The sequence below is a fragment of the Xiphias gladius genome, chromosome 15 (genome assembly GCF_016859285.1).
Source record: "Xiphias gladius isolate SHS-SW01 ecotype Sanya breed wild chromosome 15, ASM1685928v1, whole genome shotgun sequence".
NCBI lineage: Eukaryota > Metazoa > Chordata > Actinopteri > Istiophoriformes > Xiphiidae > Xiphias > Xiphias gladius.
In genome coordinates this window covers 16566258-16590354 of record NC_053414.1, presented here as the reverse complement: position 1 = coordinate 16590354, position 24097 = coordinate 16566258, and the positions used below count along the sequence as shown (strand labels likewise).

Sequence of the window (24097 nt, the reverse complement as noted above, 5' to 3'; positions counted from 1 at the left end):
GCAGTGCGCTCTTCTCGAGCTGTCTCCGGTTATGTTCCATAGGACACACACGCCCCTCTCTGCCCCTGCCGCGAGACAGGTGGTTGGACTGTATGCCTTCGTCCCCCAGCGCTCCCTCTTAGAATAACAGAGAGAAAAAAGAAAAAAGAAAAAAGAAAAATTGTCGGCAGCAGGGAAGAGTCGGTTGGCGCGAGCGCGTCCCCGATGGACTTCCAGCGTGTGACCTCCGCGATCACCGGGCGGACAGCGGGAGAGGGGGGCAACAAGCGGAACGCACGGGGAGAGCCCCGCCGACCCACTACCCGATGCTTTCCAGCGAATCGCTCGAGCTGCTGTTCACGGGAGGGGGTCTACCGACGGAGGGATGAGATGCACGAGTAAAAAGTTGACACGATTTTGGTGGGAATTGTCATCCGAGAGGCGGCAGGATCATTTGTGACTATCCTCCGGTCTGGGAAGTTCCCCTTTGGGGGGGAGAGGAGGAGCAGGAGGAGGAGGAGGAGGAGGAGGGGTGTTCATTATGGCTTCGGGCGCCGGTAAGGCTGCACAGCCCCCCGGGCCGGGCTCCGCCGTTAACGGGACTGCGGCAGAGTTCCCGAACATCGAGCAGGAGCTGTACGACTACCAGATGCACAGCAAGATGTGCAAGAAGATCGCCCAGCTCACCAAGGTAAGACCCGCCGGTGGCGCCGGGAGAGGCGCGCCCGCCGGACAGCGCCGTCGCTGGGTCTGTCGGGCGGATCGGGTGATCTGACAGCTGCCGTATCGCGCTGAAACATAATCACATACCGGGAAAAAAACCTGTAAATATTCCTGTGATAGACGGTGACACCAACAGATGCCACAGCAAAAATGTAAATGCTTCTAGAAACATAAAAGGGATCCACAGGAGCCAAAAAAGAAAAATAACCCAAGAGAAGTACAGAGTAAAAATAACGCAGTTACAGTAATAGACCTACACGTACGATCTCAAACGACATTACAGATGGACACTATCTTACAAATCATCATTATCTCTCGTGATGATGATCGGAGAACTTGGATCGGGGTTCATTCGTATTCACGACACATTAATCAGACGTAAGCATCACTCGGAGCTTTAGGTGTAGGCTGCAGATCTTCGGCAAATCGAGAGCCAAACCTACTAGGGCGGCCGTTAGCAGCGATGCAATAAGCCGTTCATTTGTGCATTATCTTCGCCACGCGTTGATGTATAGGTTAGACGGTTGACTGTCCAAAATGAAAAGAATGGCACATGTCATGGCAGAGATTGCACAAATGCCCAAATGATTTTTCCCTCATTGATCAACTGACGAAAAAAAAAAAAAACATGTATCCAAAGGTATCGATTAACAGTGATACGAAAAAAAGATAAAAGCAGCAAAAACCCATGTTGTAGAAGCAGTGGCCGGCAAATGGCTGATATTTATAATTATAATAAATACATTAATTGAGGAATCAGTCAGATTTTTGTCGTGATTATGAAATGATTTCTTCATTAGTGCGAACTCATTATGCTGTGCATCTGCCTGCATGTGCACGCACACTTATCAGTGAGGCAGGCAGGGATGCTTGACAGCTGCAGCAGCAGTGGCTGGAGCTGCTGTGCTTTTCACACAGTGAGCATCGCTGCGTGGGGATTCTCCCTCTCTGAGCTTCACAATAATGCTTACGGAGGCAGGGCATGACCTGTCGCTTGTTGAGCTGTGACAATTACTGATGACTGTGCACTTCCCATCCTCCCTTATGGCTTCACCTCTGTGTAGCCCTTAGGTCTGTGTGTGTGTGTGTGTGTGTGTGTGTCCCTGTCCAGGAGCTCGTGTGCAATGCAATTTCATGCTGCAGCTTTATTTGCGTGCGTGTTGTTCAAAAGGCTTCTTCTCAGACGCACAGGCACAGACGAACAAAGATGACACAGATGAGGGGTCAGCACTTGTGTCTGTGCTTGTTAGGGGAATTTGCGAGCCTAGTCCTTCAACCTCTCATGCCCTCCCACCCCCCTCCATTCTAATATTCCTCCTCTCTTGTTTCCCTCTCTCTTGAAACTTTATGCAAGACCTGCCAGCCCGCTTTAGCTCTTTTTATGACCACAGTAAATAAATCCGAAATCCGTAGCACGGATGAAATATAAGAATCATCAAACGCAGTATTTGGTGTAAGCGTCTTCGCTGGGCTATGGGCAGCTGGGAACGTGACACATGGTTTATTTGAGTGTTTTGGGAGGGGAAGTGTTGAGTGGAGGGCCAGCGGGAAATGGGCCAGCTGTGGTAACCTTATATGTTTAATAACCCTTATTCTCTCTGTGTGCATGAACATCGAGATTGACACACACACACACACACACACACACTCACCCACATATGCACTTGTACTTAACACACTTCCTGACGTCTGCCTGTCCCGCAGTCCTCCACTCACCCATCCACACTTATACTGGACTTACGCAGCACCCATCCCCCTCCCTCTTCATCCACCTCCGCCCCTCTCCCTCCCTCCCTCCCTCCCTCTCTCTCTCTGTCAGTGGAGAGTGGCCTGCCCTGGTTGAATGGGTGCTGCTAAAGATAAACCAGTAGCACATCGGAGTGTGTTTACATGGCAGAATAAACGAATGGGAAGAAAGCGAGAGCTTACCATGCCAGGCCCAGTGTTGTTAATGTTCACATAAGCTTGTGTGTGACCAGACATGCACGCACCCACATGAATACAGAAGAGTAGCCTCTTTACATGACTCACAGAGATCAACACTAGCATATTAAAGTGTGTGTTTGTGTGTGTATCTACGCTCACTCTTTTGATTTCCTGTACTTATCTAGCTTACACTGTCACAATGTTCCCTGCTTTGTAATCCAGATCAGCCAGTACCCTCTTTGATATGTGTGGAGGTGTGTGTGTGTGTGTGTGTGTGTGTGTGTGTGTGTGTGTGTGTGTGTGTGTGTGTGTGTGGGATGGAAGGAGGGCTGATGTAAGAGAAAGTGTGTGTGTGCATGCTCGCTTGTCTCTTTGCCTAACCTCTCCTCAGTGCACCAACCATTCACTCTACATCCCCCTCCTGTTTCAACAGCTTCGTCTCGGCACTCCTTTACACTGTAGTACGAATATTAATTTCACGCTTTGCTGACTATAACATTATTGTCAGTAAGCAGGGGCACTGGCTTGTGAGGATACATGAATAACATTATCGACTGGCAGGATCAATATGCGGATCTCGAGACAGGATTTACAGTAGCAAGGGGCTCTCGCCACCCTCTGACCAAGCTGCCACGCCAAGCGTCTTAAGAATTTACACCAAAAAAGCTGAATCAAAGTGTGACACTACTTTTAATCTTAACCGCTATCACACTAAAATCTGGAATCGCACTAAAGTCTCACTGATCTCAAAATGGCTTTTAAACAGTGTCAACGCTGTAGGCTGTTTACCGCAATGTCTAATAGTTTTTCACAACTATATAGAACTGGCTGCTCTGCTTCATCATTTATGTTTTCCTTAAGCTTTTACCTTTCAGGCTAATCCGAAAGCAAGTCTATGTAACTTTTGCTGAAATGCAGCCACTGTGGCCACAAGGGATACAAGTTAAGGATGAAAACTTAAGCCAAACAGTCAGTGAGCTGACACAGTGATGTCAGTTACGCAGCAATATCAATCTAAAGTTCGCAAAATTTGAGATAAATTTAATGTAACCTACTGGTCAAACCGGACCAACTATGGCTGCAGTGACGAAATCTTTGAGTGTGTTGAATTAAACAAATGCAAAAAACAAATGTATTGCTTCTAAATTCAAATTTTCAGTATGATTAAAATATCAGTGACTAGCCCGGACTACTCATCATAGGCTGTATGCTGGAAAACTGTAAACAGTTAAACTGTGAAGTGACTCTTCTCATATTGTGTCATTTGAATAATTTTCAGGGGTTTGAGAAGGTAAACCATACATCAAGCAAGGAAGGATAAAGGAAATATCTTATTTTGCACAGCAATTGTTTTTTCATTGTACTTCTATCTTGTAGGTGATCTAGCAAGCGCTCATATTTATACCATATGGCCTAAAGTATATGGACACGTTTCATATAAGTTCGTATACTGTGGTCTGGAGCTGTTTTTCATGGTTTTGGCTAAGTTCCTTAGTTCAAATTAAGGTAAAACTTAATGCTACGGCAGTTATATTTTAGACAATAATGTGTTTGTAACTTGTTGAATAAAGTCTTGGGAGGGACACTTCATCTTTCAAAATGACACTGTTTTACCATTCAGAAAACCAGGTGTAAAAGGAAAAGGTTTTCTGAGTTTGGTGTGGACTTGACCGGCTTGCACAGAGCCCTCGACTCAACCCAGTGTGTCACCTTTGGGATGAACTGGATCATCAAGCCAGGCCTTATCACCCAACATCAATGCACTAGATTGCTAATAGTCTTGTAGCTGAATCAGTGCAAATCTCTGCCATCGGTTTCCAAAATCTTGTGGAAAACTGTACCTAAGAGTGGAGGCTGCTGTAGCAGCAATATTAACGCCCATGGTTTTAGAATGAGATGCTTCGGCAGTTATGTACAGTATGGGTGTAACGTTTAGTTGTCCACATAATTTTGGCGTATCTTACAAGCCCTTAGGGGGTTCCGACCTCCAGGTTTGCTAAATCGTTCTATCCCCTGCTATATTTTCCTTCTTCCGTCCTTGCTCTCAGTTTCAAACTGGCCAAAGAGGACAGCCAAGAACAGCACAAACACACACACACACACACACACAGTCCCCCTCAGAGCCTGCCCTTGATTCAGAGTCCCCTTCATTCCTCTGAATCATGAGTCATAGTTTGTGAGTCAAAGTTCATGCACTATGACGTGATTGAATAGCCAGCGTGACAAACTGTACAAGTGCTGGAGAGGGAAGAGAGATTCGGGGAGATGTCACCTCCATCATCGATATTAGGACGTGGATTATAAGAAAAACATCATAGATTAAAGGAGATTGACAATGTTGAGACCATTGAAGTATGTGTGCAGGAGAGAGGTGGTGACATGCACCCACACACACACGCGAGCGCACACACACACTGAGGGAATGTCCGGCAGTGCTGTGCCAGCTGTGTGCTGCAGACAGAGAGGCGTCTGGGTAAAATATGAGCCCATGTGTCCCCCTGCAAACACACACACCTCTGCAAGTGGGTAAGTGAGATGTCAGGGTCAGTAGGAGCAGATGATGACACTGTAGGCATGGGCATAGATGGTGAGGTGAATAGTGGGGTGAAACAGGCCATATTTCACGTGTTAGTCGCAGTCTAAATGGGGATGAGGGAGAACGACTCCACGCATGTTGGCAGGCAGGAGAAGCACTGCATGAAGCCGGACTATATTGGCTCACGGCTCTTTTGTTACAGTAGATGAACACAGTTTGAAAGTGTTGTTGTTTAACTTTTGTTGTTTTTGTTTGGAGATTATTGTATTTCCACATCAGTCAGTTTCAGTTTAATACTTGTTATCGTAAAGCCGCCAGCTCAAAATATTGGCTCAGGCCGAGCCAAAAACACAACGCACAACGACGAACAAGAGTAATTAATGAACATCAAAACACCATGATCCACACTTTCAGGGACACATAGACTGCAGGAGGTACGTCGGAATGAGATACTGCCGTAATCCAGTGTCAGTCAAGCGGAGTGGTGGTGACTGGTTCCTGTTTGGCTAAAAAAGAAAAGTATACCCTAAGAAAGAGATGTCAAAGAGATAAAAAACAAGTTTTACAAAATTCACATCTTTAGGGCAGAAATGTGAACAATCGTTAAGTCTTTCTCCATCTGTTGTTGACGCTCTGCAGGTGATTTATTCTCTGAACATGAAGAACGATGAGCAGGAGGCGGCCCTGCAGGCCTTGAGCCAAGCCCACCACGAGGAGCTGCACCGCATCCTGATGGAGACGTGTCATGAAGGGGAGGGGTCAGCGCTGAGGACACGCCTCCTCGAACTGCAGGAGTCTCTGGATGAGCAGCAGAGAGTTGGAGCTCAGGTGTGTGCACGATGTGTCAGTCCTTGTGTGCGTGTGTGTGTGTGTGTGTGTGTTTGGGTCCACTCGTACCCTCCTGACCATGAGTTGAGCTGACCTCATTCAAGGGCATGTTGTGTTGCTGTAATTTAAATTGTAAACTCCAAGTGGGAGCAGCACATCAAACCTGCCCCTATCATGACCTACACCAGTCAAAGTAGTTCAGATAGAATAGGACTTCACCGGGTCTTAAGTGCACTTCATGCCTAATTGAAATGCTGTGTACCACAATAAAACGTCAACATGAATCATAAATACCCGCATGATTTTCTTATGAGCTCTTCGGGAAAAAAGACGCACCTTAACAACTAAAGAGATAAAAAATGTACACAGAGCTTAAATCATTTTAAGTCTTTTTTTTTTTTTTCGCTGCAGATTCAATGCAGGTAGATCAGTTTGCTACCATAAGAGTTTGTTACAAGAAAAACGACTGTAAACGCCTAATAGCAAATACATGAATAGCCCTTTAACAAGTGAAGCCCATGGGCTCGGTTTTTGTGAAACAGCGCGTACAAGTATGGTCAAATAGGTTTTTATATTTTTGGCGAGCAAACACAGTCCTAGTGCAGTGCAGCGCAACCTGGAAAATGGGCTAGACAAGATGAATACATTAATAGTAAGAAGAATACATTATTAGAGTTAGAGGAGACTAGTGTCACTGATGCAAATACCATGAGAATGCAAATTTCTAAACATAAAACTAGACTCTGGAGTGGAACGTAGTTTATTCTCAAGCTGTGGCCACCGGACATACTGTTTCTTATTAGCAGATTTGTAAAAATCAAATATCAACACACATTAATCAAGGCTCCAGTCTACAGTTTGAAATTCGAACCTCCGCCTTTGCTCTCCAGCAAGTGGCCAACGGAACAATACACTCAAAGGTGTCCAGATAAGAAACTAATAAACCTGTTAAATGTCAGGGGCTTGTGACTCCTTAATAATTTTTATAATCAGTTCCAAGAAATTTTCCGGAAAGAGCTATGTAATTTGATACTGATTATAGTGTAATTTAGAAACAGTGTTGACTCGATACATCTCCAATTAATGAATTACCGTTCATTGCTAGTTAAGCTTTGAAGGCAGTCAGTGTTAAGCAGGTCAGCTGAACATGTAAACATGTAAAATTCGTCAACAGCAAGCATACAATTCAACATATACATGGAGAATGAAGCTTACAATAATGACTGAATAATGAATGAATGCCTGATTGGGTTTAAGTGTTGCTTCTCTTGCAAGGAGATTCATATTTTCCCTGTAATTACCCTGAAAACATGGTTCTTTCAAGGAAACCTCCAAGGAAGTTATTAGGAGATCATAGACCTGTAATATAAAGCGTTAAAAAAATGTCTCCTTCTTGTTTTTTTTTATTTCCAGGACAACTCACTGAATATTATGATTTACTTACGAATCCTGTTTACTTTTGTGACAAGCTGAATAAAGGTTTCGAATTTTTAAAAAGGAATTCATGGGTCCAACCCGCCTGATCTCAGCAGTGCAGGCTGGTCATGATGTTTTGCCACATACTGAGTGTTGTTGGAGTCTCACAACCTTGTAGCTAACTGGCCTCTATGGCCACAGTCTGGTCTTTTTCAATTCTCTTGTGTGCCCACTGTTCACTCCAGGGGTTTGCACAGCTCCTAAATCTCAGCGCAGCATTTTTAGGATGCAAAGGTACGGGTATGACTATGTCCCCACAAAATATACATGACCTGTGGGATTATCATGTCAGCGTAGACCAAAGTCTCTCGAAAGATTCCCAGAGTGTTTTTGGGAGAAAAAAAACATAATTTATTTGAATCAATGCCTTGAGTAATTTGGGCAGTTCTACAGAAAAAGAGCGTCTTACCCAGTAACAGGGATGTATACTCATTAACCACTGAGTTTATATGTAAGTGCGGTGTGGAACATGTCATTCCCTGTGCCTTCAGGTGCAGGCAGACTTTGAGTGCTTCCGCATCCAGGCAGAGGAGAGGGAGCGTGAAACCGAGGTGGAGCTGAGACAACAGTTTGAGGAGAGGCTCCAGGCTGCAGAGGAAGAGCTCCAGGAGGCCAAGGCCCAGATCAGCGCTGCCCAGGAGGAGAGCCTGAGGTTGAGCAAAGAACTGGAGAAGGCAGGGGAGCAGATCCAGGAGCTGGATGCCATATGTGAAGAGCTGCAGAAAGCTGCTGACGAGGAGAAGAAAAGGAAAGAGGAGGAGAGACAAAGAGAAGACGAGGAGAAAAAGAAAGAGGAGGAGGAGAGACAAATAGAAGAGCGTGAGGACTTGGAGAGAGTAAAAGCACTGTTAGAGGAGGTAAAGGCACTGAGGGAGGAGAGGGATCGAGCGGAGGAGGAGAAGAGGCGAGTGGTGAAAGACGAACGGGAGCAATGGGAGCACAAGATGAAACATCTAAATGAGGAGAAAGAGGACATGAGGAAGAAGATGGAGGCAGAATGGAGGGAGGAGCGGCGGAGGTGGGAGGAGAGGGAAGAGGAGGAGAAGAAAGGAATGCACAGTGCTCTAAGAGAAAGAGTGAAGAGGGCTGAAGCAGAGGTGGAAAGTCACCTGGAGAGGCTGGCTGAGGGCAAGAGAAACACGGTGAAACTGCAAGAGCGAATACAGGTACACACACACACTCACTCATGATGTTGTCACTCATACTGAAACTAGAATCCGGTGCTATGAGAAGGGACGTGGAAGGAAATTGAAGTCTTGCAGCTTCCTGCCTCCAATGCACCCAGCTAACGATCATGCTGGTGGGAAAGGAGGGAGCAGGTGGAAGCAGAGAGAGAGAGAGGGAGAGAGGAGGGAGGCGTGATCTTGCTTGGCTAACCACAGGCTGCACTTTCTGAGTGCTATTCCCAATGCCAAATATCTGCTAATGAGTAGTTTCAGCAGAATAGATCCGCTGCACCACCACCATTACCACCTCACGCATGAGCATTTAGAAGCCTTACGAGAGCTGGCAGAGTGCTGACATAAACCCTCAGAGCGGACCATTAAAGGCTCACAGCTGGGCAAGATAGCTTCCTGACTCACCACATTTCATCCCACACTTTTTTTTATCGTGCTCCCTGTCCCTGACTTGTGTTCTTTCTCTCCTTCCTCCTTGTCTGTGTCAAATTTGCTGTCGGCTTCTCTTTCTCCCTCTTTCTCCCTCTGCTGTCTTTTCTTCTTTTTTTCCTCTCTATTCCCCCGTGCTCTTTGCCAACCCACCGCACTCCCTCTCCACCGCCCTCCATACCCTCTCCGGCCCTCGTGCCTCCGTCCAGGACCTGGAGGAGGAGCTGGAGCTGGATCGGAGGCGTGTGTCGGAGGCCGAGGGCGTGGCTAAACGAGCGGAGGAGGAGCTAACGGTCGCCAAGGAGAGGCTGCTGCTGCAGGAAGACGAGCTGCAGAGCAGAGCAGGTAGTTGTTCAGTCTGTGTCTGCCTGTTCACCTGTCTTCTTACCTGTCTGCTGGCGAAAGCCCGCATTGCCGAGGTTCAGCTGAGCTCAGTGCTTTTCCACGATTCTTTCTGACTCAGCGTTAATTAAGTTTTCACCTCACGCTATTAAAATATATGCAGAAAATGCAGCTAACGCACATTTTTCATCCTCCACAAAGGCAGACAGTTTCATCAAAGTGTCATCATACCCAGTCAGCAAAAAGACCTTGAATTTTATTTATTGCATGCGAATGATTTTTTTTTTTTCCGGCTCTTCCTCATGCAATATTGGTCTGCTGTATTTCCATTCTGCTTCTCTTATACATAATCAATCATTACACGCTCATTCGTGTTTGTTTGTGTGTGTGTGTGTGTGTGTGTGTGTTAGAGGAGCTGCTGAACCGCGGAGGCTGCGAGGTGTGTGTGTGCAGTGAGGTGGACGAACTGAGGAGCCAGGTGAGCCGTCTGCAGAGCAGGAACAGAGAGCTGGAGCTACAGAGCAGTGGCAGAAATAGTGACCACGCACGGCAGATACGCCAGGTAACACACACGGACACACACACAACCTGAATAAAGTGCAGCTACATGTGCATAGGTATTAAGTATTACACTCAGTGTCCACTTGTACAATCTAATCCAAGCCAATACAGCTGTTCTGTCATAAAGTCTATTTTTTTGATGGCTACAATGTTCAGTTTTTTTAGACTGTCATAGAGATGTTAATTCAATTATACATTTTATCACTGAGGTCATAGTGATAGTGTTTTACTGGACTGCATTAAATGTGTTTCTAATATTCTGTCGTCCTCATGTATGTAAATAGGGAGAAAAAAAAAATTACAATCACTTCTCAGTATGATGTAGTCCAGTACAGCACCTTTAACTTTGACTTCAATAATAAAGGTAATAATAATAATAATTTATTTTCCAACATTCTCTGTAACAAAAAAATGAACATTACAAACTTTGTATAGGTAGAATTAATGGCCTATCTGTTATGTTGAATTGTATTAGATTGTACAGCTGTACCTAATAAAGTGGCCACTGAGTGTATGTTGTGTGTGTTTATAGCATGCCGAGGCCCTGTCCAGTTTGCGTTCAGAAATGGTGAGAGCCCAGACAGAGGAGCTGCGTCGCATCCAAAAGCACGCAGACGATGAGAGGGATAAACTGCAGAAGGAGGTAGATAAAGAAAGAGAAAGCCTCCAGAGGGAGAGGGAGAAAGAAAAGGATCAGCTGGAGAAGGACAGAAACAGACTGCGCAGGGAGAGAGAGGAAGAGAAGGAAGGGCTGCACAAAGAAGTGGAAGAGGTCAAAGAGCGTCTGCATAGAGAAAAGGAGGAAGAGGTGGAGCGGCTGCGCAAAGAACTGGAAGTTGAGAGAGTTCGTGTTCGCTCCCAGTTGGACAAGAGCATAGAGCAGGTCGAGGCAGAGAGGGCCAATGTGCAGCAGAAGCTGGAAGAGGAGAAGAGGAGGTTGGTGGAGAAGGCCGAGGAGGACAGGAAGCGGCTTAAGGAGCAGGTGCGGAAGGCGATAGAGGAGGTGATGAGGAGACATGCAGCCGAACTAAACAGCGTCCAAGAAGCTCTGAGCTCAGAGAAGAGGACCAACCAAGAGGTCAGAATCTGTCCGCACACCATAGGGGAGCGGGTGGGTGGGTGGGTGGGGTCATTCCATTTAACTAGTAACCACACTAGAAATAGTCACTAACAGTCTGAGGCACAGCTCAGAAAAGCACATGCACCAGGCCTACACCTATAGCATTCATTATGTTCACATGAACATAGGAATCCATTGTTTAATCCAGTGCCATTGTCAAATTGTTTAGTGATCCTATATGTTTAACTACTATATTCTTAAACCAAGACTACTATATACTGTATATTAGTATTGGTGATTTGACACCTCCACCTGAAGAGATTTTTTTCCCTTTTTCCTTTCCTTATTTTGGACTTTTCCTTGGACTGACGGTGCTGTGAGAGGACAGGCTCTGTAGCAAAAGAGGACAGTTTTGCCGTAGTGTGCACTTGTATCAGAATTTTAAAAATAGCCGGATGTTCAGATCTGGCAGCCAGCTCATACAGGCTTGATTATTTTAGTTTCAGTCAGTTTTTGGGTGTAATTATTTTAGATACAGGGGTGAACTGCTATGAGTCCCACAGCTGCTACAGGACTCGTTTCCCTGCTCCGAATCGGAGTAATGCACCTACTGAATACCCTTTTAAAAACCCGCAGACATCTGGTTAAGCATACACAGAAAGCAGGATTGTCCAGACAATATCTAGCTGTGCTAACCAGCTTTTCTTAATCCATCAACCTGATAAAAGGAACTGTTGGTTTTGAGCTTTGAGAAGTAGGGCTACTGCAGAACGGTAACAGTTACCAGGTCACTTAGGTGCACGTAAACGCAGACTAGCAGAGTTGGATAATATTTTACACAGTCTGTGCTTCAACATGAGTCATTCTTCTAAACATTTTGGGCTTGTGATCCCCTAAAAGAAAGCAATTATCTATTTTTGTCACTGGTCAGCAGTGTTTTCCCTCTGCTTTATTTGAATGTTTTAGAGGCCCTAAAGAGGTGAAATTATAGAGTAATTAGTGAGAAAGAAAGCAAATATATTCCCAAAAATAACTGTATGAAAAAAAAAAAAAAGTGAGGCATAAATGTTTTCTGTCTGATCTGCTATCAAGTTAATCATCTTGTGACCCCTTGGGGGGTTTGCCGCACCCCCAGGCTGGGAACCAATGGTCTAAAAGAGCATGATTAATGAATATTTTTTGCTCACAGTGTAAGTGTAGAAATAAAAAGAGATTTTATCACATAATTGCCTGCCCTTTGAGCCTTCTTTTAATGTGCACTCCTCGTGACTAATTATTAATTTGAATTAGTAATGAGGAGATGATAGTATGGTTGGGTTAAAGTGCTATAAATAAGATCAATTGTTAATGTAATAATAGTTTTGATGAGGATGAATATTCTTGGAAGGTATGTGCACGTTTGGAGGAGGAGAGGAGGACCAGTGAGGAGCTACGCAGCGGGCTGGAGAAGGAAAGAGAGGAGCTGAGGACAAAACTGAAAGATGCTAACCGTGAGGTCAGAGGTCAAACTGTGTTTTTATCAGCTAAAATAATATCAGATAGATCTATTTGTGCTATCAGCTATAAGAATTCTAATATGTGAAGTGAAAGAAGTGAAAGTTCCTTTGTTCTCAGATCTGTCGGCTGGAGTCAGTGATCCAACAACAAGAGAGGAAAGAAAATGTGGCGCCGGAAGCGGCACCCTCGTGTGGACCGCACTGCTCCCATCTGGAGGAAGAGCTTCGTCAGACTCGGAGTCGACTGGCTCGGGTTCAGGAGGAGGCAGAGAGGCAGCGGGACAGACAGCAGAGAGAGATAGTGTCCCTGAGAGCTGACAAACACCGGCTGGAGGAGAAAGTCCTGGAGCAGAGCCGACTGAACACGGAGAGGAGTCTTCTAGAGCAGAGCCAGCGGCACACAGAGGACCGGATCAGGTAGCAGAATAAACACGGACCTGCCAGAACCGCTTAGGCTCACATTACAAAGCCTTGACTCTCCTTGTGATCTCCGCCTGCCCTCCACTTCAGTGATCACTAGGGAGAGAGCTTCTCAAAGTTGAGAAGCAAATCATTCAGATAGTGGCCCACAACAACCTACAGCACATTTTCCTCACCCCAGTTCGATCCAGTTTAATTTGATTGAGCTTTATTGTAATGTGTGGTGTAACGAAACAAGGAATTACCTGCAGCAATAAGGTGATACATGAACCATTAAACCACATCAGTATATCAATAAAAATTTAATCAATATCACATCCAAATAAACACTTGCCTTGATGGTTTTCAGAAGACCGTTTAGTCTGTCCTGCCTCATATAGTGATTCTACAGACAGTATCTAGCGGCTTCTTTTTCATTGTATACTAACTATGTTTAGTGTATACACACTGAAAACAGTGCTCTGGGGTATTTTCCATGAAAAAAGGCACATATTTATGAAAACTGTTAGAAATCCAGCTAAGGGTACACAGTCTTCGTCTCCAAAAATACAGCTGGGGAACTCTTAATCCTTTAATATGACAAAGCAAACCAGGTTTTCTCACTTTCAAGGACATTCATGAAATCAAGTTATTAAGAAAAGAGAGAAATAGTCAGGTTGCTACCATACACAGGCTGTCTTCCAGACGTCAAACTTAATATAAAAAAATAATCCTCTTAAAATGAGGTACAAGCAAAAGAGAACAAGACGCTCTCAAGCACAGCCAAACAGTACAGTGTAGCAAGAAGGAAAAAATAGCAGTTTTGCATGTAGGTTAACTCTGCTTCCCATCTCGTTGTGATTCATGCCTGCAGGGCAGAGTGTGAGGATCGTCTCAGAGCAGAGTTCAGGATAGAGATGAACGCTGCTGTTGCTGAGAGCGAACAGAGATGGCAGAGCCGAGAGCAGGAGCTGCAGACCCAGATATCTGAGCTGCAGAGTCAACTGACCGAGGTGAGTTGCCTTTATAAACTAAATAGGAAAAACCCATCTGGTCTCAGTACTTACAGCCATGCTGATCTCTTTAGAAATGTAATTATAGCTTGATAATCAGCCTCATTTGCCATTTTGTTTTCACTTCATTATAATTGCTGAAAAAGTCGGAGATGTTTGCAGCAATCCTGAGATGTGGAAAAAGGTTAGTCTAAATAGGGGCTAAATCACGCAGTCAAGGTTCGTTCCATTAGCTCCTAGACAGCAAAGAAAAACCAGCATGGCTGTCACACTTTAAGACTGGCTTCAAGATCCACTATTTCAAATCAACTGAAAAAATACGTTTACCAGCTTGATGGACTCAACTACCCATTTGAAGAAGCTGCTTTCGTTGGTTAGTTGTAGAATCTAGCTAATGATTGTCTTAATCATCAGTTGATCTGGAGGTTATTTTCTTGATTCAATTCCATTTCCATCAGAAAATAGTTAAATATTACCCATTGATTTCTTCAAACTGTCCAATACCCAAAGACATCCAGTTTACCATCATATACTGTATGACAAAGAAAAGCTGTAAACCCTCACATTTAAGAAGCTTGAACAAGCAAATATTTGGCATCTTTGCTTGAAAAATGGCTGAAACGATTAATTAATTAATCGAAAACTGTTGCCAAGTAGTTCTCAAAACACCCTGCTGAGGATTAGATATGATTCTCTACATTCGGCTGCCTTCTAATTGACATTTAGTGTGCCACGTTCATTTGGGTTACAAGGTTATGTCTGACGTGTCAGAGGTGATGGTCAAACTCCTCCAATTTTACAAATCAGGATCAGTTCACTAGTCATGATAAGTGGCCCTGTAAAAGCTTTGACAAGCCTGACAACATAAGCCTGATGATAGCACCTGGTTGTCATGGCTCTGGCTTGGAGACTATACATTTTCAACAGAAAGACATCACTGTCTTGTGTGTCCCCCAGTGTAATGGAAGTGCAATACTAAACTGCTGGAGTACTCTTTTAATTAGTCACGTAAGCCAGTTTTGAGTTCACAATCAAGTCTTTGCTTTCTTTGTTTATTTTAAGAAAGCCGTCGGAGTCGGTAAATTGTAAAACAAAAGCGACATTTCACACTCAATTAAATGCCTGCAGCAAATTCATCATCTTGGGATTGCTCTGACACCTCACAGACCCTTCAAATCCTGCGCTCGCGATTTCTCGCTAATGCAGGTGGAGAAAAAGAAGGCGGGCCAGGGAGACGATTGCCACGGCAACCCCGAAATTGACAGGCTGAGGAAGGAGGTCCAAGACACCAAGGAGATAAACAAAAAGCTGAGGGAGCTGCTGGAGGTACGTGTGATGCACACACAAAAATCCTGTGTGCTCTCTTTCATAGATTTTCTTTGTGATGAATAATTTAGCAGCTTTGATGATAGCACTGGAGAGCCCAGAGTGGAGAGGCAACATAATGTTATTCTACGAGTATCTATGCAACATATACACAGCACAATATATATGTGTGTCTTGCAAAAACCTTAGTGTAAAGACAGCTTCTTGTGAGCTTAAAGAATGTAGCTTTTATTTAAAAAAAAAAAAAAATGTTTGTTAATGTGTTGGAGGAGCCCCAAACCCAGGCTTTAGCTGAGGAGAGACAGAGTCAGGCCATGGCTCTGCAGACGTTAGAGAGACAGGCGAAAGAAGATCTGCTGTCGGAGAGGAACAGACTACAGACGATGCACCACCTGGAGCTTGGTAACAACACACATGCACACGTACACATAAACACACATTAGCATAAGAAAGAAACACATGCGGACAGTGACACACTCTGTATAACACATACTCAGCTGCATGCACAAATGAGCAACTGCACACACACAGCGAGATACACGTGGAGATTATAAATTCAGTAGTGAAGTTGCTATTGCCATGGATACACTTCACCATGGCAACAGCAGAACGGTACCTGTAAAAGTGGGCAAAATTGATTTTTTATTTTTTTCTGTACATGCTTTTGTGTGTGTGTGTGATATCAGACAAGCAGCGTGCAGAGTTGACCCAGCAGCACACAGAGTGGAGCAGACAGATGACCCAGAGACACATGCAGCAGATAGAAGACCTACAGGCTCAGCTACAGGCACACACACAGATGATGGCTCTGCAACAGGTGACACACGCACTGACCAATGACCACAGTGTGGAATATTAGTAACTCGGGGATGAGTGTGCGCACAGAGAAATACTGTACATGTTCACCAATAAACACATACCTCTCACGCTCGTTATCTGTCTCTCACACGCAACCGAACATAAACATATATACGCGCGCACACAATCAAATCGCAGCCATTATGACATTGGATATCATTATCCAGCACATGAATAAAATGCTCTAAGGCTCTGGGATTAAGCCAACGCAGCACGTTAGCATCTGCAGCAACAATAGCCAATATAAAAACTGAACTCTGAATCTTGGAATTAATGCAGACAATGACAATGTGTATTCACTTTATGCATGCTTGAATGTGATTGTGTGTGTGTGTGTGTGTGTGTGTGTGTGTGTGTGTGTGTGTGTGTGTGTGTGTGTGCGTGTGCAGGATTTGAAGCAGCAGAACCAGTACCAAGTGTTTGAGCGACAGCTGGACGAGAGTCGCTGTGCCATGCTGGAGCTGCAGAGGGAGAATGTGGCTCTTAAGAAGCAATTAAAGGAAAGGTAAAGAAAGAAGTAAATGCATGTGAAAAAGAAAAAGATTTTTACTTCAGGGTTATCCTGTAGGGCTGCAACTAAAGATGTCAATCATTTAATCTGCTGATATTTTTTTTTTCCATTAAATGTCAGAACAATTATGAAAGAAAAAATTGTGAAATGCCTATCACAGTTTCCCAGAGGGGATGTATCCAGACTGATTGTTTCATCCAATCAACAGACCAAAACCCAAAGTGTACTATTAGATAAGACAAAGAAAAGCATAAAATCCTCACATTTCATATGCTGGAAATGGTGCATGTTTGGCATTTTTGCTTGAAAAATGGCTGTAACGATTGATTATATGAAAACGTAAAGTTATAAATTATATTATACATTATAAACAATGTTGCCGATTGATTTTCTGTTGATTTAATAAACAATCGACAGCTCATAAGTTGAGCTGTGAAATCCTTGGAGTAAGGAATGACCAACTACAAAGTTGCATACCAAACTGCAAAGGATCAACCAAAAGGAATGGGAAATACCTTTATTGTCTTTTTTGCAGAGAGTTAGACATGAAGATTGATACCACTCCCATGTCTGTGTGAAGCCACACCCAGCAGTCTGTTAGCTTAGCTTAGCATAAAGACTGGAAAACAAGGGGAAAACGGCCACTACAGTAGATGCTACACTGAAATGATATCTAGTACAAAGCTGGATAAATTAGAAGAGGAGATTTTTATCGGTTATAACTCAGTCATTTACAGACCAAATGCAAACAGCCCTGACTGTTCACAGTTTATCGTAATGGTTTAATTATATTAAACAGGCCACTACCATTATTTCCATTGTTCTCCATTACATCTTTCTGTTTCTATATCTACTGTCCCTTCCCAGATCTACACAGAAGAACCCCGAAGCTGAAGAGAAAGAAGAGGAAAGCGCAGAGCTGCGGAAGAAGAGAGACGGGCAGCTGGAAGAAGAAGCACAACGTCTGAAGGAGGAAGTGGAGAAACTGAGGGTGGAGATGGAGAAACTGGAGGAGTCACAGAAACACTGGGAGGAGAAGAAAGAGGAGGACGTGAAGGAGGAGGAGGTGGACGAGGAGAAGAAGAAGGAGAGGGAGGAGGATAAGAGGAGAGAGGAGGTGGAGGAGATCAGGAGGGAGCACAAGAGGGAGATGCAGAGTCTGGTCTCTGAGTACAGCAGCGCCCAGACGCACCTGCAGGCTCGAATAGTGGCATTGGAGAACGAGTGAGTAGAGGGCAGACGCGTGGAAACACAGCCCGCACCACACGGTTTAGACTGAATATACACTGGTTGAAATGTGTTACAACTCTGAGCGAGCATAAGTGCGGGTACGTGAGAAGGTGTGTGTGTTTGTGTATATGATTTAACTGCAGGCTGCGCGAGCGGGAGGAGCGGTGCAGGAGGAGGGAGCCTCGATGTGATGACCTGCATCTGGGGAGACTCCAGGAGAGACTGACTGAGAGAGACCAGCTCATTAAACGATTAGTGGTGAGAGCACACTACACACACGCTACAGGCTCTGACTATTAAATATACCACGTGTCTCCGTTCTCGGGAAATCTACTGTTTTCTCTGGTATCACTTTTTTGGTGACGTTCAAAAAATAAATATTTTGTTCAATGGTTACAAGATTCATCAAAAAAATAATCAGAAGATTAATGATGAAAATAATTGTTAGTTGCAGCCCTACATGAGAATGTTTCCATTAATCTGAGCACCTCTAGGGCTTCTCATGCATGTGGAGCTTGGGGTGTCCTGGTGGCCTAAAGGTTAAGATGCGTACCATGTGACCGCAATGTCCTTGCTTTGATTCCCGCCAGGGGATTTTATTGTTAAACCCCTCCCTCTCTCTCTCTCTCTCTCTCTTTCGCTATTTTTCTCTCTCTCTCTCTCTCTTCCAATGTTTGCTGTCTATTATAAAATTTAATTACTTTAACCGCTCAAAACAAATCAAACTGAAAGGGTGTACTGTGAAAAGTGTGCTCTGTCAGAGTGCTGCTGCCGCTGAGTCTGTCTGTGTGGCATGAGGCAGCTTAGCAAACAAGCACACCCTCCAGATACAACTGTAATTCAACAACAACACCACCAACTGTGAATGAGGCCAATGAAAGTCCTTCCTCGTCCTCCTTCCCTCCAGGAAGAGAGGCATCAGCTGCAGCTCCACCCTCCTGTTGCCGGGGACGGCAGCACCCTCAGGCTCCGTGACAGCAAGTCCCGCCCCGGGAGCGTCACGCCAACCATGAGGGTGAGTTTGTCTGTTCGGCTCATGCACACAGTGTATTCATCAAAACGACCCTCCTTCTAGCCAGAAGAGCTGGCTGGGTTGAAGCCAACTCCGGTTTCTGTAGCACGAGGAAGTAAAATGTGCAAGTTCACCCGCTCGACAGATCACTAGTCTGTCCTAAAGCTGCGTCCCCTGTCTGTCCGTTACACTGCTTTTAATTACATCACATTTGGGCGGATACAGACTTGTGTGATGTAGTTCAGCTTGGATCTCTGTGATGGCGACATGTGGGGGAAAAAAAAAAGTATCAAAACACCACAAACCAAAGACCACTCCTGCAGCGTAACCCACTTCTCAGTAGTTCTGTCCATTTCTACCTGCCACTGGGTGATTCTAAGGCAAAATAAATATAAATAAATATAAATAAAAACAACTGAACTGTTCATAACAAAGACCTGCTGCATATCTAGTTTATCCTGATGAAGGGCTTTTTTTTGTCTTCTCCCAGGCTTTCTCCAGGTAACTGGCTAATTTAAATATGTGAACAGCCAAATCAGTCTTTGTACATCATCCATACTTACAAAGTCACGTACTTTCTAAACAAAGTATTTATTAGTAGTATAATAAACTTGAAGAACGGACAAACTCCATTTTGAGCACTGTAACACTGAGAGAAAAATCACCTGTATGTCATTTTCTTCTTCTGACAGAGGAAGCGTGTGGAGTCCCCTCCTCGTGCCACCAGCATCCCCAGCGCCGGTACTTACGACAGGAGCATCTTCCTCCCCCACTCCTCCTCATCGTCTTCCTCCTCCTCCTCCATCCATCAGCACTCCTCCTCAACCCTCCCCCACCAGTCCACCTCCAGCCCTCAGACCTCCTCCCACTACTCCACCTCCTCTCTTCCACACAAGCACACCTCCCTCTCCCTCAGCCAACATTCCTCCCCCTCCCTCGCTCGCTCCACCAGATCCCGGACCTCCTGCATCCCTCCAACCCCAGCACCCACCGCCCCGCTCCCCGTGTGCCCGTCACCGCAGACGGGTATCCGATATGTGTCCCCCTCCTGCCAGGAGCCCCATGAACACCTGCAGGCCCAATCAGTCAGGTATGGACAATAAAGATTGACATTTCGGCAAACTGCCTTCTTCAGAATAAGATACCACAATCACTTGAAACCAAAAACACACCAACATAGTCAAGAAATCGACAAGCACAAGCCAGAAAAAATAAAAAACAAAAGTTACAACAGAAAGCATCTTACATTCAAATTAGAGGGAGAATCCACAAATTACCAAGCTATATCCAAATAAGAAATTCTCCAATTCAGTAATAAAGGTCAAATAAATAAAGGGAAATATTTTTGAGTCGCTGTGTGAAAATAATGTCAAACATGACAAGGCACAAATGACAAAACTAAAAAAAAAAAAAAAAAAAAAAGGTATTCAGTTTTGGAAAAAAAAACATTTTATACATCTGAGATATATATATCTATATATATATATAGATATATATATATAGATATCTATACTGTATATCTATATATCTATCTATCTATATCTATCGTTAATAGAAATAATATATATATTTGCCTTCATTTTGATAATTGTCCATTTATTTTTCACAAGTAACTTAATTTAGAATTATTTATTTAGAATTCATTTCCCTCTTTTATTTGACCTTTCACAGGGTTTTTGCAGGCTTCATCAAGTTAAAAGTAAGGCTTTTTAAAGACCTTTTAAATACGCCATAGCACACCACTTAATACCTTCTTCACAGTCATCCAAAACATGAAAATATGATGGAAAACCACTAGGGACAATATGGCCTGGAATTACTGATTATCACATTTTTTCAGTTCTTCCCTGCCATATATAACATTAATTCCTAATGATATACAGTAATTAATTAAATTAAATCTTAAATCTCAGATAAGATGCATTAAATGGAGGGATGGATTAAAAGAATTAATCATTATTAATTGAATAAGTTATTTTTGTTATAAAGCTATAAAATCAACACTTGCCCATTATGAGACGAGCTTCCTAGTTACTGTAGCAGCAGTAGTGACAGCGTATTCTGCAGGTCTGTCAGTGCTGAGTGAAACTCCCCCCAAAAAAAAAAAATAATCTACTGTCGCCCCAATCTCACTTGTGGTTTATAGTTTTAAAATTTCTCCTGACATCCCGCCATCTATCAAAACTGGTACACAGGTATGAGGACTCAAGTGCACGACTCTGGAGACAGTCCAGTAGTCTAAACGAAAAGTCATTACTAAGGAAAAAGGATTTGATATATGGGAAGGCAGTCAGTCAGACAAACAATCCAAAAAGGGCGAGGCAGAGGCGAGGTCAAAAACACAGGCAGAGATCAAGAAAACCAGGAAAAAAACTAGGTAAATGCTGGAAAGCTTGGCACTGGGAAAAAGAGTAACTGGCACAGGGAGCTGGGAGCAAACACAATAAATACACATGGGAGGTGGGGATAACTGGACACAGGTGAAACACATCAGGGCAGGAAGTGGGGATCTGAAACCAGGGCAGGGGTGAGTAGCAAAAAATAAAACAGGAAGTAAAGCAAAAAAATGTGAAACAAAGAAAGCACGACCAAAGACGCTGGACGAGACATGATAGAATCAGATACAAAAAAAGATAGGACTTGTGTTACTGTCTTTGGCAGCCAAGAAAAAATAATCAAAACTTTTTTAGATACAATTTAAGCCTTTTTTTATAACATCTGAGGCCTTTTTTAGAGGAACCTGAATTCTGTGCTTTTGCATACTTTCCGAGATATCCAGAAATTGTGTTTAATATTTAACCGAAGCCTTATTTTTTAGTTATAGATTAGTATTTTGTGAATTTTTTTTTCTCTACCTTAAACGTTTTCTCTTTTGACTTTTGTTCAGTATTTTTCTGGTTTGTGCTTGTTTTTTTCTAGATTATGTGGATTATCCTGTGACTGTGGTATTTTAGGGTAGGGGCACATCACACTTCTCCCCCACATATATTTTTGCTCCGTTTCCCATTCACTTTTAATGAAGCCCTAACGATCGACAAATCCAACAACTAATACAGCTGGAACAAATTTTTTCCATGTATGATTAACAGATATCACGCTTCTTTTACAGTTTTTAATATGAATATATTTCGATTGTCTCCTCAGTTTTTTTTTTAAACTAGTTTCAAAATTAGCGAATTCCTATGAAACTAGAACAATATTAAAGTTAATGTTAATTGTGTTTCTCTTGTGTTTTGTAGGGGCCCGTATCTGGAGCCGAAGGGGACAGAGGGGCTGAAGCAGGAGTGGTTCACCAAATACTTCTCCTTCTGAGCACAAACACACATGAACACACACACACACACACACACACACACACACACACAAACAGCAGCTGCAAGTACATTTCCTCATATACATTCATTGCTTCTTGTACACATCCGTTTGCTTCCCACACGCACACACACACACACACACACACACACACACACACACCACACACACACAGACACACACACACACACCCTTAAAACAAACACACATACACACACACCACAAACAGTAAACATTAACAAGCATATGGGCTCATCACCAGCAAGGCCATCTCAAACATTGCCTCAAAGCTCAACCAAAAAGTGCTTCTCAAACACATGCCTGACCTCTTCTCAGAACATAGGCCTGCCGGATCTTGTTTGTATAGTTGGGAATGTCTCCATATGTTTGTTTGTTTTTTTGTTTTTTTTAAAGCAGTCTTCCTTTTTTAATGCAAACTTTTGCTGTAATCTCATCACATGGCAAAACGTACATTTCTAAAAATCTACAACCAAGTGTGTCTTTGAGTATGGAAGCATTCGACGTATTCAATCAAGATCCTCGTCAAAACGGACACACGCAAATCACCATACCAAAATGAAGCTTGTTTCAATGCAAAAATGTATAATAATCTTAATGAACAAATTGAATAAAATATTTTGTTTTTCTAAGCGCTTCTTCTTTGTATACAGGTGTAACTAAGGGGGGAAAAAAACTGCAAGACTAAAAACATCTCATGCAAGTTATAGCATAGAAATGAAAGTTGTAAAAAGTGTAGGTGGCACCTGAGAGCTCAAGGGGGATTACCTGCAGTATGTTAGAGGTGGGTGTTATGCATAAAATCCTTTATCACAGCATATAAAAACTTATATCCCATAGTAACATTTCTTAAAAACTGATTGAGAAACAATATATTGATAATTTTTGTTACATTTTTGTCAGTATTTCCCAACCGTATGTGACAATAATTCCTAGAAATATAATTCATCTGTTAGCATGACCGTGACCCAAGTGTGGATCACTGAACAGGGCTACAGGGCACTGGCCCAGGGGCCTCGGGAGTCAGGGGGCCCCTGGGCAAGAGCCCATGTTTGAAGTGACTGTTAATATATTTCTTGTTTGAAAGTCACAGAGCTCAGTTAAAAGAAGACAAAGACGGATACAATTAAATCTAAGAGACATAAAAACGAGCCACAGTTTAGCAACTCTTTCAGCCTGGGGGTCCTACATAGGAGAGGTGGGGGACCTATTACTTACTTATTACGGACCCTGTGTCATAATCTGTCTATGCCTGGACCCAGATAAGCAGCAGAAAACGGATTGATGGATTAACCACTTAAAAAAAGCAATAACTATATGACCATAAAGATTTTATTATATGATTTAAATAATTCAATTGATGTGACCTGTATTGGATACGATACATAAAATGGACGGATGTATGAACTATTTAAAAATGATCAATTCTTTTACATTTTTGCTAAAATCGACACTTCTCCATTATGAGTCAATGAGCTTCCTCTCTACTGTCCCGTGGCAAAAGTTATAAATAATGTTACTTTCTATGTCGGGCAGGTAAAATACTGAAGGCCTCACTGTCCTTCAGTCTTTTGAAATTTTTCAAGACCTGCAGGTACCCTGTAAAATACCCAGTTGGCAATGTCTGTTTTTGGCTAATGCATCAAATTAAATACAAACAAAACTAATCAAATTCTGTCATCACTTTGATGGAAAAAAAAAATATATAAAAATCCTAAATTACCATTATAGCCTGACTGATGCTGACACAAAGATACCCTCAAGATATTTTGAGGGTTTAAAATTCCGCTGATACATTGACCAATGTCCATATCTTTATCAGCCAACATAGAGTACCCACCAATACAATAAGATACGCATGTATCTGCTAATATATTTACGATT

At 43.2% G+C, this 24097-nt stretch overlaps 1 protein-coding gene across 3 annotated transcripts; it reads left to right on the top strand.

Moving 5' to 3' along the window:
- The first annotated feature begins 520 nt into the window (after positions 1-520).
- fam184b (family with sequence similarity 184 member B) lies at positions 521-22232 on the top strand. Of its 3 annotated transcripts, none has more exons than XM_040144877.1 (18): positions 521-670; positions 5804-5992; positions 7960-8634; positions 9285-9420; positions 9828-9979; positions 10511-11056; positions 12426-12533; positions 12653-12951; positions 13808-13946; positions 15153-15272; positions 15542-15674; positions 15959-16089; positions 16520-16635; positions 17509-17865; positions 18015-18129; positions 18779-18886; positions 19576-19973; positions 22123-22232. In XM_040144877.1, the coding sequence occupies exons 1-18, from the start codon at positions 521-523 to the stop codon at positions 22193-22195; spliced, it is 3945 nt and encodes a 1314-aa protein (XP_040000811.1). In that variant the 3' UTR covers positions 22196-22232. The 3 variants fall into 3 exon arrangements, with proteins under 3 accessions (XP_040000811.1, XP_040000810.1, XP_040000812.1); XM_040144876.1 differs by having other exon boundaries at positions 18003-18129; XM_040144878.1 differs by lacking the exon at positions 521-670 and adding an exon at positions 5549-5598 and having other exon boundaries at positions 18003-18129.
- Positions 22233-24097: the final 1865 nt, after the last annotated feature.